At 35.2% G+C, this 19669-nt stretch overlaps 1 protein-coding gene across 20 annotated transcripts in view; it reads left to right on the forward strand.

Moving 5' to 3' along the window:
- PPFIA2 (PTPRF interacting protein alpha 2) overlaps nucleotides 1-19669 on the forward strand; it is a 483812-nt gene that overhangs the window by 426018 nt on the left and 38125 nt on the right. For 9 of the 20 annotated variants that reach the window (XM_032854666.1, XM_032854670.1, XM_032854668.1 and 6 more), the window contains one exon: nucleotides 12485-12493. The exons of the other annotated variants lie outside the window; for them this stretch is intronic. In XM_032854666.1, the coding sequence (XP_032710557.1) occupies nucleotides 12485-12493 (9 nt within the window). The remainder of the gene's footprint in view (nucleotides 1-12484; nucleotides 12494-19669) is intronic. 20 annotated transcript variants of the gene reach the window in all.

Consider the following 19669-nt stretch of genomic DNA (forward strand, 5'->3'; position numbering starts at 1 on the left):
CAAATCCCAACTACCCTCTCAGTCAGAAACTGATTTTAGTTCTAGATTTGGTTTGAAGATTTTACTATGCTTGACTTTTGAGTTTTATTTTGCAAAATATTTTGGCCAAATATAACTTTAAAATGTGTTAAAGAAAATACTTGTCTTTAATATTAAGAAGAATATTAAGAGCATTCTATGTTATAATAAAGGATAACATTTCTCAGTACAGTTATTTCCTATAGGATAATGGTATATGGGTTAAAATGAATCCAGCAAGACAAGACAGAGTTGATTAATGGAAGAACAGAAGTATTTATGTTATTATTGAATATTCCATGACAAGAACCTCAGGAGTATAAATGTCTAACCAGTATTTATGAGATGTGTCTAAGTGCTAACCCTTATCAGGACTCGAATGACCCTGCACCTTGGTTTCTAGATTACCACAGAGTGAAGTGTCTTCATGTAATGAGTTTTATAAGATAGACAAGATCAATTGTTTCATGTTTATTGGTCTTTCAAGAGGGAGAAGAAATTCAGGTACATTTTACTGAAGAAGAAAAAAACTAAAGTAAAAATGGAACAATTTCTTTCAAAATAGGGAACACTATAGGTGTATGTGCATAGTTGCAATGACTGTAGCTTCCTAACAATTGTTTCTTTATGGTCTATCCACTGACCAAGCCAAATGATGATTCCAGGACAAAGTACTTAGTGTAGACCTATGTTCACTGTCCCAAAGTTTATATCAGAGCTTCATCAGTCTCAGTGGCAATAAGCAGAGCTGAAGAAAACTATTTTTTTTCAACTTTGCTAACATATCAGGTATCTAGAGTTGATAATCTGCGAATTTAAACTTAATTGAGAGAAATCTTATCTCAAGAAGTTAGTTATGACACATTTTTAAAAAACCATATGTGGGAGAGACTTTCAGAGAACAGCATTCAAGATATTCCAAATTCTTGCAAAGTTCAGAAATTTGCGAAGTTGGCAGTTCCAAACAAAGGTCTAATTTGAGGCACATTTCCATCCAACAAATTAAGCACACATAGGTTTGAACAGCTTACTGGATCTGGGTCCCTACTTCATTCTACTTTTACTTTCCTTTGTGATGTAGGCATTTTTTTTTCTTATATTTCTAGTTATTTCCTTATGATTAGACATAGGAATAGTACAGCAGTGGATCTTCTAAAGAAAATCTTGTTGACCTTTTCCTCCCCGAGTTGGATATTATCATGCAGGTGCTGTTCCATCAGAGCAGCATCTTAGCTAGGCCTGAAGTCCGTCTACTATTGTTCTGTCTGGTTTGCTTCTACTATGCCTTATCTTTACTGTTCTTTCCTTTAAAACTTCAATTACATTAATTATTCCAGTAGGTTTATGTAGTGTACAGTTAATACCTACAATAATTGCATCACATTGAAACTCATCTAGTGATTCTTCAGGTATTTCACATTAATTTCTGGTCTTCCCCACTACAATTTGAACAGTTTTTCTGCAGCCGCGTGATATGGCTCTCCTAGTCTTTAAGCACTGGGTCATTTATTATTTTCAACATGTTCTCTCCTTATGAAAATTGTGATTCTCATGGTTCTCTTGATATGGTCTCCTTCTGTAGTATCACAGCTTTCTGAGATCTTGTCCGTCATCCTTTGTTTGATGTCAGGGGATTCCAGGCACCTTCTCTGACTTAACACATACTAAATGGCATCTCTATTTCTAAAATTCACATTATGGGCACCTAGACCTGAGAATTTCATCTCTCCCCTTTTGTACCTGTCACCCTGATCTTTATAGGAACTTATTCATCCTTCTTAGTTCTCTACCCAGTGTTCTAATCTAAGATCTATAGCTACTTGCTCAAGATGGCCAACTAAAGCCAACCACACCACTACAAGAGGTAACTGGGGCATGAGAGAAACTATTGCAAGGTCACAGACTTACATGGCCCATCAAAATCTGAATTTCTTTTTATTGTTGTTTTGTCTGAGCATAATATTTTTTGAAGTATAACTAACATACAATGTTATATTAGTTTCAAATGTACAACATATTGATTCAACAATTATGTAGATTATTCAGTGCTGAATTTCTAAATGTTATTTAACTCCCCAAATTTTCCTTAGAGGTTGTGGGTCTTTTTGGACCCAATAATTAGAAACTCTGTTCTTCGCCTACGTTTAGAATTTGATAATAGACAATGGAGTCAGGCAATCAGAGATCAAAATGTCAACTTTATTACCAATTGAGCTGTTAGAATTTAACTGACAAATATGGCAAAAATGGGGACATCCCAACACTGAAGCCCAAAATTAGAAAACCTGACATGGAAAGAGCTGGATTGTCACAGGCTTCCAAAGTGTACAAGTATAATCCCCACCTATCCAAAAAATAGCATCTGTGATATTATGATTAGGTAAATATGTCTCTCTAGCATCAAGGACTATGAACTCACTAGGAAGGAAATGAAATTTTATGTGATTAACATCTAAAAGAATTTTCAAAGTGTAACATTTCAGTGTTAAATGTATTAATATCTCATCATATTTCTTGCCTTTATTTTCCTGGAATATACATAGTTGACAGTTTTCCATATCACCATCACTAGAAAAGCTATGGTAGGGTGTATGGCAATCTCCCTGAGTTTTTAGAGATCTGGAAATATATGTCACATATAACATTAGTTGATAATTGCCAAAAGTGTAAAACTATTGGTTCAAAGTAATTTTCCCTTAAAATTTAAAGGTACTATTCTTCTTGCTTCTAGTTATATCTAGTATCACTTTATTGTCATTCTTTTGTATATAACGTGTAGGGTTTCTTTTCTCTCTCTCTGAATGAAAGTTTTAAGATTTTTTTCTTTATATTTGGGGTTCAGAAATATCGTGTTTCTATTCAATTTTTTTGTTTCTTTTTTCTACTTTTTTTCTACTTTTTCTACTTTTTTCTTTTTTCTACTTTATACTTGCAATCTGAAGACTAGTTAGTCTGAACTGTTTTTTACATGTTTTGACTTAAAAATTGTTCATCTCTAGACTCAACTTTAATTCCAAGAAGCTTAGAGACTTATAAGATTAAAGATGAAGTTATCTGTTTCAGTAGTGATACACTGGTCTAACCCTCATGACAGTCCTTGATAGGCAGTGAACATATTAAAATTGACAGAATACCCTGTGAATGATTACTTATCTCCAGAAATATAAATTCTGAAATTTTATCTTAATTTTTATAAGAATTTTCCTCCTGCATTTTTACACTACGTAATTTTTTATTGAGATGTGTATGCATACTGAGATCTTTTGTATCTTGAGACATAAATTGAAAAAACCCATATTAATATTGATATACTAATTTATCATTTTCAATCTTTAGTTATAATATACGTAATGCATTATTATTATGTTAAGTATGCTATATTCTTCCAAGTGGATATCATTGCTAAATGAATATGGATTTGAAATCAATTTTTCAACATCATTAAAATGAAATTAACATTCCAACTCAGCTATCAGCAGCATCCTCCAGAGAAGCGGTTTTATCCTTGGAGCATGGCAGTCATAGTTAATCATTACCAGTGAATCTTTATGTTAGAACTTCAAAGACATAAAAGTGAAGCTCTGTAGATTTAGTTAATTTATTTCCATTGCAATCCTAAGGGTCTTCCTCAGTGCATAATCTTTAATGTGTTTTGAGATTCTACACTTTCAATCTTTGGCATTTGGAAGGTTCAGAGTTTGCATATCTCTAAGTAAAATAAATATCACTGAAAATATTCATAATGAAAGATATTACATAAATTCCACAACATTGATTAATTCAATAAGTATTTATTAAATGTCTGTGTGCCAAGTCAAACTTAAAAATGAGTTGTATTCCAGAGGTTAATTTGTAAGATGTGTGTTAGAAGCTTTGAATACATTTTGCCATGTAACTAATGTTATATATATGGAAGGTAAATGTCTTCGCTTCCTCTGCAAAAATCTATTCTGTAAGCATGCTATAGGAATCGAATCTGATTAGAGAAAGCAAAGGGGGAATTTGTGGTAGGCTATTAGAGAATCTCAGAGATTTCAGAAACAACAGAGACAGGACAACTCTAAAATTTCAACAGTAAGAGATTATGAAATATTTCTCTAGAGGGTTGTCAAGAGCTCATATTTTCTGTTTCACCCCATTCCAAATTTTCAGTTCCTGGGAGAAAGCATGTAATTGGCTCCATGTGGAACTGATATTTGTACTTGGATCCATCAGTTATAGTCAAAGATTCACTTAATACAGACATGACCACAGGAAAACACTCTGGGAACTCAACTCAAAAGAATCTAATAAAGTAGAATAAAGTAGAATATTTCAGAACCTAAAGCTAATGTTCTCAATATTTCTCTGAGAAAATGCGTCCCAGTTTCCAACTTGAAACTTTGCAAGCATGTCTTCTCTACATACACTGAGAGCTACCATTGCCTTGTCATCCAATTCTATGAACATAAATACTTCCAAATACATATGTACTGATAATAAATGCTTAAAGTTAAACTGATACATTAAAGGCTAGCAATTTTCATCTTTTTTTAAAAGATTTTATTTATTTATTTGACAGAGAGAGAGATCACAAGTAGGCAGAGCAGCGGGCAGAGAGAGAGGGGAAAGCAGGCTCCCTGCTCAGCATGGGGCTGAGACATGGGGCTTGATCTCGGAACCCTGAGATCATGACCTGAGCCGAAGGCAGAGGCTTTACCCACTGAGCCACCCAGGTGCCCCAGCAATTTTCATCTTCAGTACAAATTAGACTGGAAGCTGGTTCACCAAAAAAGATATTTTCCTTCTCCCTACTTTATGGAAACTTATCTTTGTCAACTCAAATTATTGTAAACTGTGAGACAAAAATTATTTTCTGAAAAATCTGGTTCTTCAAAATACCCACTTACACTTACCGATTTTTTAATATTTATTTTCTTAGACCGAAAAATATGTTAGGCAAAGAGTAGCGTGTGTGTGTGTATGTGTGTCTGTGTTTGGGTGTATATACATGCATGTATATATTTGTGTGTATACATAACATTTTTACATGTACATACACACACACATATATATATACATACATCTATACATGTATATTACCTATGTCTATATAAATATCTTTTAGATTTTAGTTAGAAAGACATTTCTAAAGGACAACTGAATACTCAAAGTATTTAGGAGAATGGGAGAATTATTATTATAGGGAAAGAGCTCAAAAGTATTTGGAATAGATAATGACAACATTTTAAAATTAAATATTTATTTCTACTAATATAAGCACACTTTGGAATGCTGAATGAACCATTTTTCTTTTGAAATAATAGAAAAATTTCAAAAAGCAAAACTAAGAGCAATAATAAAAACTAGGAGATATGTATTTTATCTAACGTTCACCTACAGTGGAAGAAATTATAGATATAAGCATAAGCTAAGTAATATTTTTATTTACACTAGTACCTATAGGTTTTAGTGTTTTCTCTTGTGTAATTGTGGATGCATGTTATAAGAGTCTGCAACTATGTAGCTTAATTTTGTTTTCTTTTAGAATAATGAAGCTACGATTTTTTTTGCTTTGTATAATCAATTTCATTTACACGTTAATCTGCATTTTCCAAGAAAAAAGCTGTAAACACAAGATACAGACAATACATTTCAAGTCTAAAACAGTAAATACACAAAATAAAGATAATTTAATGATGTTTCAAAAAAATAAAAATAATAAAGTGCTGCAAGCCTAAAGCGACCTCATGTTCTTATTTGAAAGTTGTTCTCCAAACTAAAGACTGGTCACCTCATTGTTAGATTCTAAAATAATGTATAACATTTATTAGATTATTTTTGATCAATAAGAAAGATTACTGGTGACCAAGAATAAATGGAGTCCTTTAAGAATAAGCTAGACACATTAGAGGGGGGAAAATGCTGTAGAAACACCATTTATTGAGTTCAGAAAGTATTTCATTTACTTTGTAAATGACACTTCTGAACATCACCTTGGGTTGAAACTAACAAAATGGATTTATATCTGATGGGACCATTGTGATCAAAGGGGCTGAACAAAAGTACTGATAACACAGAGAGGGCTAGACTCAGCTCTTGTCACAAGTGATTTAAATAAGAGTATCAGATTTGTGCAGGAATGAAGCTGGAAGGCATAGTTAAGGTTTTAAAGAAATCATTTTGTTTAAGGAAAACCTTTACATAGAGATCCAGATCAAACAAGATAAAGTTTAATAAGGATGTTTATATAATCGCCATCCAATTTCATGACTACCCTTACCAGTTACTTGTGTATAGGAGGCTATGGTGTATGTCTATGTATAGGGGGATCTTAACTGTAACTCCTGAGATAGCAGTTTCTGTTAAGATAAGTAAATAAATAAAGACAAGTTTGCAATGTCTGACAAGGAAAGTAATGATTTTCAGTATCCATAAGCAATTGATAGGGCCCACATTCTATGCACTGCACAGATCACATATCTGGGTATTGTGTTAATTTCTGAGAAATACTCTTCAAGTGAATATGTTCAAACCAGCATCTATTCCAAGGAACATGATCAATATCTTTGTGATAAGACCTTGGGCCAAAAGTCAAATGTTGTTATGGGTAAATTTGAGCTGAATCTAAGTGAGAACTGTTAGCAATCACATATCTGAGAAGAAAGAATTAACCACCTGGAAAGAGAGTTTTTCCTCATGATTCTGTCCAATGTACAGCTGCCAAGTATGTGTAATGTGGCAGAATTATTATATGGGGGATTCAGATTTTATGAGAGATTGACTTACATGCTCTTCAAATTCTCCCTACCCTGGAATTCTATGATTGTCCATATAATTCAGAGAACAGAACTCAGGAGAACCCTTTTTATCTTACTTTTTTTTTTTTAATATCGTAGTGCATGGCATACTGAGAGTACTAAAACATATTTTCTGAATAGCTGAATGCCTGAATAGAAGCTGCATGGGGAAAGAACTCTAAAGAAAACCTAAGGAGGGCACGTGTTGCATGGAGCATGGGGTGTTCCATGCAAACGATCAATCACAGAACACTACATCAAACACTAATGATGCACTGTATGGTGACGAACGTAACATAATAAAATATTATGAAAAAAAGAAAGAAAGAAAACCTAAGAAAAGAACAGATATTAGAGCAGTGACTTCTACTCAGATGAACAAACCAGGAAACTGGACTTCGTCTTCGCCCTTGGTGTGTCTTGTCCTTATTCTTCCTCTGTGCACCTCTGTTTACTCATATACCATCCCTTCAAAATCTCTCCAAGGAATTGATTTTCTTCTTTCCTTTTTCAGACCATCGTAGTAAATCCATGTTCTATTCTTGCCTTCCTATGATCCATTCTTCACACTTCAGCTAAAGATATCTATCTAAATTAAGTTTCTGAACCTGCCTACATCTCTCAATTATTACTTAGTTTCCTTAGGATAAATTCCAGATGCCTTTATATGGCCCGTATGTCCCTGCATCATCTGGTCCCTGTTTATCTCACCAGCTTTCTCTCTCTCTACTTCCCATCTTGCATGTTATGGTCCTAATATATTTAATATCTATCACTTATTTGTAATTACTCCTCTCTCCCTGTGTGCGTATATTGTGTTCCATTTTCCTCCTCATTCTTTGTATAATAATGATAATCATCTATTATATATGTAATAACTGATAAGCACGTGGAGCAGTGATAGTATTCTAGGTGGTGTTCTACACATCTCATATGCATTATCTCTTTCAATTTTCAAAAAGCCTTCAAGGTAGCAGCTGCTTTTTTCCTCCACCTGTGAGGAAACATAGCTTTCCAGGGCCTGGGCCATACAAGAGTCCAGACCTCCAGAGCTCAGCTTTCCTCTGAATTATTTGGGATCTCGGGGTAAAGCTGCAATTAAAAGCATGTGGCTGTCTGTCAGCTGGACCTTGAATATCCTGTATAATTTTGGATGCTTTATATAGGGAGTCAAAAAAGAACTTCTCACTCTCTTTATACTCTAAAGAGGGTAGCATATTTTTTTATAGAGAATAATTAGTTTCTCATCTGACCTTATCCCATCTTTCAACACGAGCAACAAATGCATTCAAACTGAACACTTTTTTTTTTTTTTAACACTGGAAGGGGAAGGTAGTTTCAAAGCACAAGATGTAGCTGTCTTAAAGATTAATTTTATTTATATATTTAGCCACATATAATATATCAAAGTTTGATAAAAGAATAGTAATGATTGCTTATAGATAAGCTAAGTAAGAAATTTAAATCTGTGCTTGAATCAATCTTAGGCTGTTCATTCCAATGAAACTTATAAAATCAGTATCAAACAGCAAGGATAATTAACCTCCTTTTTTAAAAGAAAAAAAGTCACTAATTAAGGTACATTTAAATATAATGCTGGCATATTAATCTGGAAAGACTTCTCCCCATTTATTCCGGCATATATAGGATCTTTTATTGGCTCTACATAGGGTTTTCATAAGGTCTTTGAAGATGCCGTCTCTTCCCGCAGTTTTTTACAATTAGCCAGCCATCGAGCAAGGTTGTCTTCCTTGTTTCCATGTTCCTAAGAAGGGCAGTGGTTATCTATATCTCATTGCTAGAGTTTTATTTTAAAAATAGTTCTAGACCAAAAGATTTCCACTAAAAAAAAAATGTATGTTTTCTGCACATGTATATACAAAAATAAATGTTTTTGTTTCAGATTTTACATAATCAAAACTTTAACCATGGGCCTAACTGGGTTAAATTTACCAGACAAATGAACAGCTGAATTCTTAGAAGAATAAAGACTTCTTAACCTCTCTTAAAGAGCCTCAAGAATCTCAAACTTTAGGGACGTCTGGGTGGCTAAGTCGGTTAAGCTGCTGCCTTTGGCTTAGATCATGATGCTAGTAGGGTCCTGGGATTGAGTCCTGCATCCGGCTCCTTGCTTATCAGGGAGCCTGCTTCTCTCTCCGCCTCTGCGTGCCACTCTGCCTGCTTGTGCCTTTCTCTCTCTCTCTCTCTCTCTGACAAATAAATAAGATCTTTGAAAAAAGAATCTCAAACTTTAGCTATTTGAAATCAATATTAACATTAATGAAAAGTTTTCCCAAGTAGGGTGATGATGAACCCTACTGAAAACTTCTGAATCATTTCCTTTTAATTATAAAGATAACTGGAAATGTGCCTGAACATTTATTTTATCTTTACCCCAGCACACTAGCCCCTTTCTGTCCTCTTCTTGCTTCCTATTTAGCTTTGACTCCATGTGCATAATTTCAACACACTCAAAAATGCCTAATTTTTTTGCACCTCTTTCATTTGGTTGTATCCAAATGTCATACTCATGGCCACCAGTAAATTTTCTTCATGTCTGTGTTTGAATACCTCTGTGCTGCTGGAGAAGAAGTTATAGCAGAAGAAGTTGAGCCAGCTTCATTTAGAAACTCAGCAGTGCCCGATAATTGCAGTATTTTCCTCTTACCAATCTTGTTTCTATTCTCTGTAACTTTCGTTAGAGACCTCCACTGTCCTCAAACCTGCATCTTCTGCAGATGAGCTCGCAGTCTGCCTCAGAGGGAGAGAAAAAGAAACCAGCAGGGTACCCTGAATTATTTGCTGCCCAAAAACTAACACTAGTCCCTCTCCCGATTTATTAGAGGAAAGTAGGATTCTTGCCCAAACCCATCACTTCGCAGTTTCTCAGTCATGTTGTGCTGACTTCTCATTTGCTCTTATGCCTTCAGATTCTGCTCTCTTCTGTGTTTTGGCCGTCAGCATTTAAACATTCTCTAGTTTCACCTATTAAGAGAAATCTTCTCTTTATTGCACATTTCCACATCAGTTACTGCCCATTCACTTCCCAATCCGGTGTTAATCACTGATTTTAAAATCTTTCTGAGTCACTGGCTTGAACCTTGAGAAGTGAGAGACAATCACATTCCACATAGAAGCTCATGTTGTGACTTACTGATCATGTGAAGTTTTAGCATTCAAAGTTGACTCGTTTATAAACAGGCAAAGGCCCATTCATTCAATAAGAGATCTAGAAGATGAAAGTGAGACAGCTGAAAAGTTTCAGGTACCCATTTTGGACTATGACATATGTTAGCTGGTAATGTCTCCGTGTGTCTGGATGTATGCTGATGTTCCCAAGGAAAACATGCCAATAATTGGTTTTGATCTTATTCATTAAATGATAACTTAAAACCTGTTCTTTTTCTCTGTCAATTAAAACTTGTTACTTGCCTGTTACTCACAGTGGTCTTTAACTGAAGAACATTTATTTTTCACAGAATCTGTCTTGCTATTATCATAACCTTGACAATCTGGAGTGAAGAGAAAAAAGAATAATGAGGTTATGTGTTGTTGCAAATAACTGCTTGTAGGAAAGAATATAGAAAGAAGAAAAAGTAAACACTTTATCTAAATGAAAAAACTCTGCAAATATATGTTCTCTCTGACATGAATTTGTAGTATATTCCCACAACATATGTCAGAGTCACTTGTGACTCTAGCTTTTTGTCCTTTGCAAAACATTTAAGTCATGAGTGGAAATACTTAATATTAGCGAATGAGATGACTGACTGCTCAGTATTGCTTTAAATTAATTGACTATGGAGAATAAGAAAGTTCATAAAGACTCAGAGAAATCGGACAGCTTACAAAAGTTGGTAACAAATATATCAGAACTTGAAACAGTCCTTTTTGAGTGTCTCCTTTATGTCTGTGTTTCCTGCTTATTTTCATAATTTCTCTTATATTTTATATTTAAGGTATTTTTATTGGTATAAGTTTTCTGTTTTTGAAAATGACAAATGAAGATGTGAGGGTTATTAATAGTCCACTGTGTGCAGATTTAATCAACTTGTTTTATTTGAGAGCAATTCCTAGATAGCTGGTAGGCTGCGAAAGATTTATTTTGTCCATGGGAATAACTGGCCCCAAATACGTTTGGCAATTTTCCTGGAGAGCTCAGAAATTGCCTTTTTTAAGAGCTCATCAAAGAGTTCACAGGTATGTTGACAGGAAAGCCATTTTAATCCCTTAGAAGCAATCTCTTTTTGGTTTTAATTTTCTTTCTGTTGCGTGTGTGATGTAAAAAAAGATGCCTTAAACTTCTTAGAACATGGTGGTGCCAATGCGTATGGACATTTATGGGTTTTGTTCATGTGAAAATTTGAAGAGCTTCCCACAGCTCTGCTGGAGTTAAGGCCAAAGAATATGCATTCTCCCAAAGGCCTATCTAATAAAACAATACCTAGTTTCTCTGAATGAATGCGTTTAGATGAGGCACGTACAGGGTGTTCCATTGCACGTCAGCCTTTTTCTTTACAATGATTGAGCAGTAAAAATGGAAACTAACTTGCCTAATTTCTGAGATATGAATTTCTGCTTCATATTTTGTTGTACTTAATATATTTTATGAGTTGTAGTAAGTTTTATTTTTTTGAAGAATTAGTCTATTATGCTTGTATAGAAAAATTTAAAATAATATTCTCATTGCTTTTTGTTGAATTATTTAAATTCCATATTTTCCCAGTGCCACTACTATATCCAGGGAGCAAGAGGGCTACCTCAAAAACTACATTTAAATTAATGCTGTTTTGTGATGTTTTATGGTAATATTGGCAAACCAATCAAGCTTTCTTTTTTCCTCAGAGAAACATTTATAAACATCTGTCCAAATAAACATTCCTATTGAAAGAGACTCAGTTGGCACCAACACCATTTATTTTGCCAGCTCAAACAGCGGAGGAGGAAGTAATATAGCAGGAGGACAAGGGTGATAAAATTCTTTCATGCTTTCTCACGTGCTGAAGACTGGCAAATGCATACTTATAAAAATAACAATTATTATGACATGTGTGAGACTATTAAAATTATGGATCCAGAATGTAAAATTTCTTCCTGCCCCAGATTAAGGTGAAGAAACTGAAAATCAGCACTTACTAGTAATTTTGACCAAATCATGTATGAGAACTGGAACCCAGATATTCTGACCCTCACCCCTAGCACTCTCTTAAGTCACTGCCTCTCCAGGGGTCCATCATACTTTGTCTTGAGCTCTAACAATAAGCACGTAAGGCCATATAAGGATCTGAGCACTGTTTTGTAAGTATTGCTTCTATTTGTAAAATAAGCCAGGAGTGGCCTGAGGTAAAGAATGTTCTTTAATAAAGTGCCTGATTTCTTCCCGGGGTATACTAGAGGCTGGGAAAAATGTGGTCATGCATGTTTCAGAGTGGCTCATTTTCAAGAGACAGACTTACTAGTCAACAATTAGAGCTGCCCTCAACCTGATCATGCTTTTGGACGCAGTGAGTATGTGTGTCATGGTGAAAAAACAAACAAAAAAGACACCATGTCTTTCTCATATCTGAGCTTTTGCACATCTGAAATGATGCTCTTGTTTTATTCCATGGCTTTCTTTGGACTGAAATGTATCCATTAACATTTGTGTGCTTTTCTTTTCCATCCATCCTTCTCCATCTCATGAAAAGCACATCTGGGTAAGTTGAATGACAACGGCTGCTGAACATGTTTGTTTTCAGCACCATCCTTTTTTTCTTTTATCTTTAGTATTTCTCTTTTCAGTTGTAACACAAGCTGCACTGCCTCTGACCTAAAATGAAAATTGTGAAGTGTATTCATTTCTACACCATAAAGGAATCATTGGTTCAGAGAAATGTTCACACTCAAATTTATGATGGTGGCCTTGCAAGCACTTCTGTTTCTTTACTTCTGTCAGGCACATGTCAAAGGCATTCCAGATGTCATTTCCTTAATTCTCGAGTCATTCTCTAGGACTTAGTATGGCACTCCGTGAGGCTTAAGTCATAGGCCACTTCAGTACTTTGGACAGTGCTGCATGATCGGGTCTTCCTGTGTGTTCCCTAGTGCTCCTTGGTTTCCCACTGACTTTGTGTTCATCACGAGAACTGTGCTTAAATGAAGAGGGTTAAATGCTGGATCCTCCCCAGTAGGACTTTTATGCCTAGATTCCAAAGTAGTCCTTAGTTTTGGTTGATTTTTTTGGTTGTGTGTCTTCTTTCCAGTATTTCCTGTACTACGGGTTAATATTCAAAGTTTTAAAAATCTAAACTACTTAGTCCTGCTCTTTGAACTAAAATTAAAACATGTTAATATCTATTCCTAAGACAAATTGGGTTTCAAAGCAAAACAAGTTATGTACAACATTTATAAAATATTTACATTGGTGTAAACTTTTGCATTGGTAACATGGTGAGCTTTTAAAAACACTTTAGTTTGGGAGAGGTATTGCTTTTAAATTAAAAGCGATACACACACACACACACAAACATATTTGGCAAATAAAATGGCTCCATTGAGATGCCATTATCCAGAAAGCTATGGAGAGTGCCCCTAATTTGCTATATAGATATTTTATATACCAATACAAGGTCATGTACTTTGTAATATTGCTTAGTTCATTACTATGGCTTATATTTGTTATGCTTTTCTGCTCTAATTCTAAGCTATATTTACTATTACTAATTATTTAATAATGAAGAATTTACTTCAGTTAGGATAATTTATGATATTAAGGAAAGCTGTAGTGAGTGTTCTTAAAAATGCAAGGTGAGCTGTGGTTAGGGTACTGTTTAACTTTGCTAGCCAGACTTGTAAGCCCTTACTTTTTAAAAATAATGAATATTCTAGACATTGGATTTAAAATATTGTTTTCATGTCATCATGTAATACCAGACTTCTGTTTCCTAATGAATTTTAAATTTTATGAGTAAAATAATCCAAATAAATAAAATTTAATTTCCCTATCACTTTTTGAATGAAATTCTGAAAAAGAATAAATGCATGATGCACTGTCATTTATGGACTTTAAAAAGCTGATGTAATTGTCTTCGTTCTAAAATTCACATTCTTGTAGTCTTATACATGCTCCTGGAACTTAACATTTTAGGGCCTCAAAATCAGTTCCCTAGTAGAATCTCTAACAGAAAGCTTAGGAAGTTAAAGTACAAATATAGTGAAAATATTGAAGATCTGAGGTGGAAAGATCATTCATTAGATTAGGAAACAGAAGATAAGAATTTAAGCACCAACTTTCCCATGTGTTGCATACCCTTGAGTGAGTGACATATTCTCTTTATTTATGATACTACCATCAACTTCCTGCACCTCCGAAGAGCATGAGAAAATATGTGTAACTCCAGAAGCACAAAAACTAGAAACTTCAAAATCTGAGTTAAGGAGGGTTCAAAATTAGATCAGGCATGAAGGTAATCTAGTCTAAATGATATCCAAATCACCTGAAAATTACCAGTGTTCCTCCAATAAGTCCCCACTTTACTATCAGGAAGTGACTAGGGAGAATAGACCATAGAGTCTTTCAAAAGTGAAATTGTTCAGTAGAAAGTAATACAAGTCCCTTTCATTTTCAAGAACAGCATGAGTGATTGTATTGCTCCATCACATTTGTGTGTGTGTGTGTGTGTGTGTGTTTATACCTTTTTAATGGTTTTGAAACTGATTAAATTCAAAATAAAGCGAGGAGAGAAATTATGTAAATCCCAATTCAAATTCACAAATAAATTAAATTTCTGAGACTAAGCTCTCCATTTCAGAGCAGCTTGAAGAAAAAAAACAAAGTTTCAGTATGAATAAGCTTTGGTTTTAATGTAGTCAAACTATTTCAGTTCCAAACAACCTAGCATGTGTTCTTAGAACCTAAATAGAATGCGACTTAGATGTGTAATGGTCTTTTATATGCACTTCATGTGAAAATGTGCCGTAATACGATATACAAACACACATTCACTTGCACATACACACAAAATCACAGTATGCTGTGCTTTTAAAACCAAGTCAGCCGTGTTAATGTTGAATTCAAAACTCTTAATTTTATGGAGCTAAATATGTGTATTTAGGCAATCAATGTTCTGAAGCAGCTGATTGGGAATTTGACATTTCTGTTTAGAATAATTACGTGAGTTAAGATATACATTTTCAGCTTGCACATGTTAGAAAAAACGTGGGTGGCACCACATTTTGTTCATATTTGCTGACCAGAATTTCAAATACTTTCTCAAATATGTAATGTTGCTTTTCATAGAATTGATCAACAAGTCTAGATTTCTGAATGATAGAGTTATAGCCTGTTGTCTATTTGAAATTTGAGGACATCATTTCCTACTTACCCTCCTGACTATTCAATTTTAATGGAACAATTAGTAATGATGTGAAGCGAAGTATAAGTAAATTTACTGCTAGTATTATGTAAGGGAGATTTATTCTCTGGCCTACACTGTTAATAAGAGATTCAGCTGTCAAATTATTTTGACTTATATTTTATTCTTGGTTCTTATTGAGCCACATATTTATTTCTTCTGGTTATATCAATAACTAATTACTTGTCATGTGCTACACTAAATAAGTAAGCCCTTAAGATAAATTTTTCAGAGAATTACTTTGTATTACAATTACACAAAATCAGTTGAACTGAAACAAGCTACAAGAAATTCAGCTTTTTCTTCCCAATTAGATAAACGAGACCGACCTCCTTCTTCTGACAGAGGTGCACGACCTGATAGTAAGGGGGCAAAGACTATACATATTAGCCAGGAGGCCAAATAAATCTATATACCACTTATGAATATAAGTGAACCACAAGAAAAGTGGGAGACCATTATTTTGTTTAATACTAACAATTAAGTAGATGCTACTGGTGTTAATGTAACCAAATTCCTACAGTCCATTTACCCTCCTTTCTCAGTTATGAAAAATTCAAAGGGTAATTAACTAAAGGATCATATGGGGGTTAAGAAATTTTAATCTGTGGCCAACTTTTTAGGGCTCTAGTTCTGGCTCCACCACCCACTGGTTTTGTGCTCCAAGTGACTTTAGCTCTTCAATGTCCTTGTCTGCAAATGAGTATTAATATGTATCTTATCATTGTGAAAATTAAAGAGAGTATACATGTAAAGCACTTAGGCTTCACACAAAATATGTGATAAATGAATGTTAGCTATTGTTGCCTGGGATCCAGACCCTAATTTGTCTACATCCAGAACTTCTGTTCTTTCAAACCATGATGCTGTATTTCTGAAGAACAGAAGTGGTTTAGGTGAGACAAGAGAGCATGTTAGATAAGTCTCTATCATGGTACATTATAAATGAGAGGTGTAAGACATGCAGAAAGTAGACACAAGTTGCAACATTTGTATAGAAGAGAAATCTAATTCTGCCTGGGAGAGGTCTTGGAATCTTCACAGGAGGGAGAAAGCATTAGCTGTGTCTGAAGGATGAGTCTGAGTTTGCCACAATTCTGATGCAAAGAGGGTGTTTCAGTCAGAAGAAAAAGACAAGCATCACAGAGGGTCAAATCAAGTGAGGTATTGGGGGAATGGTGGTGTTTCGGCACTGACTGAGTGCAGGAGTCTGCAGAGAGAACCAGGGCCAGATTACTAAGCATTTTTTCCATCATGCTAAGATATTTGACCTTTATTTTTAAGACAGTGGGGAGGTTTTTAAGTAGGCAAGTCTTAACAAAAAGTTTGCATTTAGGAGGGTCTTACTAGGAGTTGGAAAAAGGATGGGAAGGAGGTAGGTACAAAACAAGAGACAGACTCTGGGAGTCCATTGCCATGATCAACAGATGATGAGAATTTGAACAAAAGCCTGGGTAGTAGTCAATCAATTTGCAAAATATCTTATTTAATATCAGAGAGTACATTTTTTCTCTTTCTGAACACCCAAATAGGTAACTGCTAAACAAAGTTCTTATTCATTTTTAATAATTATAATTCATACTGTCATCAAAGATCCCAGGTGGTTGTCAACATTGAGAGTTTTGTGGATTACAATATAACAACCATTCAAAAGATCGTCTTGGCTAGAGCATGGGAAGAAAAACAAGAGGCACTGGAAGAGCAAACTCTCATCTCTAGGACTGTAGAGTCTTGGGTGGGAGATGGGATGCGTGTGGTACTACTCAACAATCTCTAGGACTGATTTTTGCACTGTAAATTTCCAGATTCTGAAGGATAAAGAGTCCTTTTGGAATGGAATTATCACAAAAATGAAAGGAAGGGTCATGATTTAGGCAAACAGTAAGATTCTGATGGTTGAAAGGAAAGAACTCAGCTCTGGAAAATGGTACTCATAATGATAGAATTGTAATGCACAAATTATTTGCAAAAGTAAGTTCGCAGTTCTGGTTAGAAGTAAGTGAAGATGATTAGAAAGGGAAATCAAGACTAAACCTATTTAGTATTTGTAGTTCAGGTTGAGGATTATACTTTAGACATTTAAGGAACCATTGGAGGGTTCAGAGGACAGTGCTATGACAAAAGTAACAGCTCACATTCATTAGCCGTCCTTTGTGTGAGGCCCTGCTGTAATCACGTTACATGTATTTTCTCAGGTCACTTTCACTGCAACCCCCTGAGGTAGGTACTGTTATCAGCTTTATTTTGCAGATGAGGAAACTGAGGCACAGAGAAGTAAAGTGACTTGTCTGTGGATGCACAGCTAAGAAGAGGTCGCACCAAGAATCAAGCCGAAGCAATCAGATTTAGAGGCCACTCTCTTACCTCTTCTGCTAGCACAGCGGGGTTTTTTTTTTGTGTTTTTGTTTTTGTTGTTGTTGTTGTTTTTTAATGCCACTGTATTAGAAGGGTTAGAAAACTCGAGATAGGGCCCATTAAAGGGTTGGGGGTAAAAAAAAGGTGGCAACGAGAATAGAAAGTAAAGAAAGATGAAATAGAAAACATGAAGGGGAAATGGGCAGGCATTAAATGGAAGGTGACTGGCACGGCTATCCTGAGTGACAGAGGAAAGGGTACTGTGTGCTCTTCACACAGTCATATCACAAATTGGCAATCCTAAAATTAGCATCGTAGGCTAAGTGGTCTGAGAATAAGGTTTCTCTTCACTGACAGTGATGAACCATCCACGCTGGGAAGAATATAAGAAAGGAGACTTAACTGGCCGTGGTCTGTGACTTTTTCGAGTAATTAATGAACTTTATTTCTCAGAGTTTAACACTTTCTTGAACTTGTTGATATACAAGTTGTGAGTTGTGTTCCCCTATTATGAGGGTGTGAGGACAGGAACTTTGCAGGCTCCAGGATTAATCAAATTTGTTAGGTAGTCAGTCACCTGATTTTTTTATAGACCTACTACGTGCCAGATTTTGTGTTCAGCAAAGAATAAAACCGACTTAATCTCTGAGTCGGTAAAATGTTAAAGATACTCTGGGTAGGAATGCTTAGTATTCTAGGACACTTATAAAAAGTAGTAAATATTGACTCAGGGGCGAGGAAAGGGTGGCTTCAGAGAAGTATTTCTGTATGTCTTGAAAATCAAGACAAAGTGAGTGGGGAGACAAGGCAGGGAGGCATGAGGACATTGTTGAGTGTGATAAAAACACAGCTTGCAAATACGTAAACATTCGCCTCCAATTAGGTCAAAACTGCAATAACTGAAGAGAGACGTAAAACCAAAAAAGGAGAAGCCAGACATTTCTGTTTGGATTGAGTCACTGAGGCAAAGTTATACTTGCTTAAATTCATGTGGATTAGGAGTTAGAAATTACAAACCCAGCAAATGCCCTTGATTCATGTATGTTTGTTAGACACTCATTCGTTTATCCAGAAATCCTTGGGGCTGGTTATGCCTAGGGTATCCACATCTTGGTCCTGTCCTCAGATCAGGCCTAGCATGCACGGGCTCCCCTCCGTAGAGTGATATATGGGCATGCAAATGACTCGCACACCCAAGTGTTTCTTACCTGTTGGCCTCCTAAGGTGTCACTTTCCAGTCACAGTAACTCATTGACACTTATTTCAAGAGAGTCTGACACCTTTGGGGGAATCTAATGGCGTTCTTTATTTAGATGAGACTGTGTTTCTTAAAAATACTCAACAATTCAAAAGTTTTTCTTATTCAGTACAATTAGTGCATTACTTTGAGTTTTTACACAGGTGATGACAGCCCTGAGCCAGATAGATTTTCTAAAAGGAAATGTTATTGGTATCCTCTAAAAGCTAGTCTACATCTTAAAACAAAAATGCATACCGATAACAATAGTGATATATAAATTATCCTTTAGGGAAAGATGGTTGAATATTACATTGTCTGGAGGAAGAAAAAAAGAGAAAGAAAAACGAAAATATTTCTTCAGGTCTGCAGTAATTTCCAGAGTCACACGTATACTAGGATCATAGCCTTGCTCTGGAAGAACTGCCCTTGACCTTTGAAAAGGCTGAATCTGGAGTACAGAAAATATGCATATCTTTCCACACATGGACTGGTCCAGCAGAGAACACCAGTATATTCAAAATGCCTGTTCGTGGCAAATCAGTTTTTTATTTAGTATTTCTTAAGTTAACGTTACTGTATCTCTGTCTGTGGGCCCAAAATATCTCATGAGCAGAAGCATGCCCCCCCTACAATTAATGTTTACCCTTGATAGTCTGTTAGAAAATCATCATGTATCAAACTCTGTGATTTCCGATTATTATAGTTTGCCTGTATTTTTTTTAACATTACTTCTTTCTCATGCATACACATCCAGATATATGTCTCTTATGAATTCTGCATGGTGCAGTGTTTCTTAAGATTGAGAAGAATTAAATGTAATACTGCTTTGAGAATTTCAGTGCATTCCTTTACACAGTTGATTCTGCCCTCAGATTAAGAGAAAG

This window comes from Lontra canadensis, unplaced genomic scaffold, assembly GCF_010015895.1.
Source record: "Lontra canadensis isolate GAN:19392208 unplaced genomic scaffold, GSC_riverotter_1.0 scaffold9, whole genome shotgun sequence".
NCBI lineage: Eukaryota > Metazoa > Chordata > Mammalia > Carnivora > Mustelidae > Lontra > Lontra canadensis.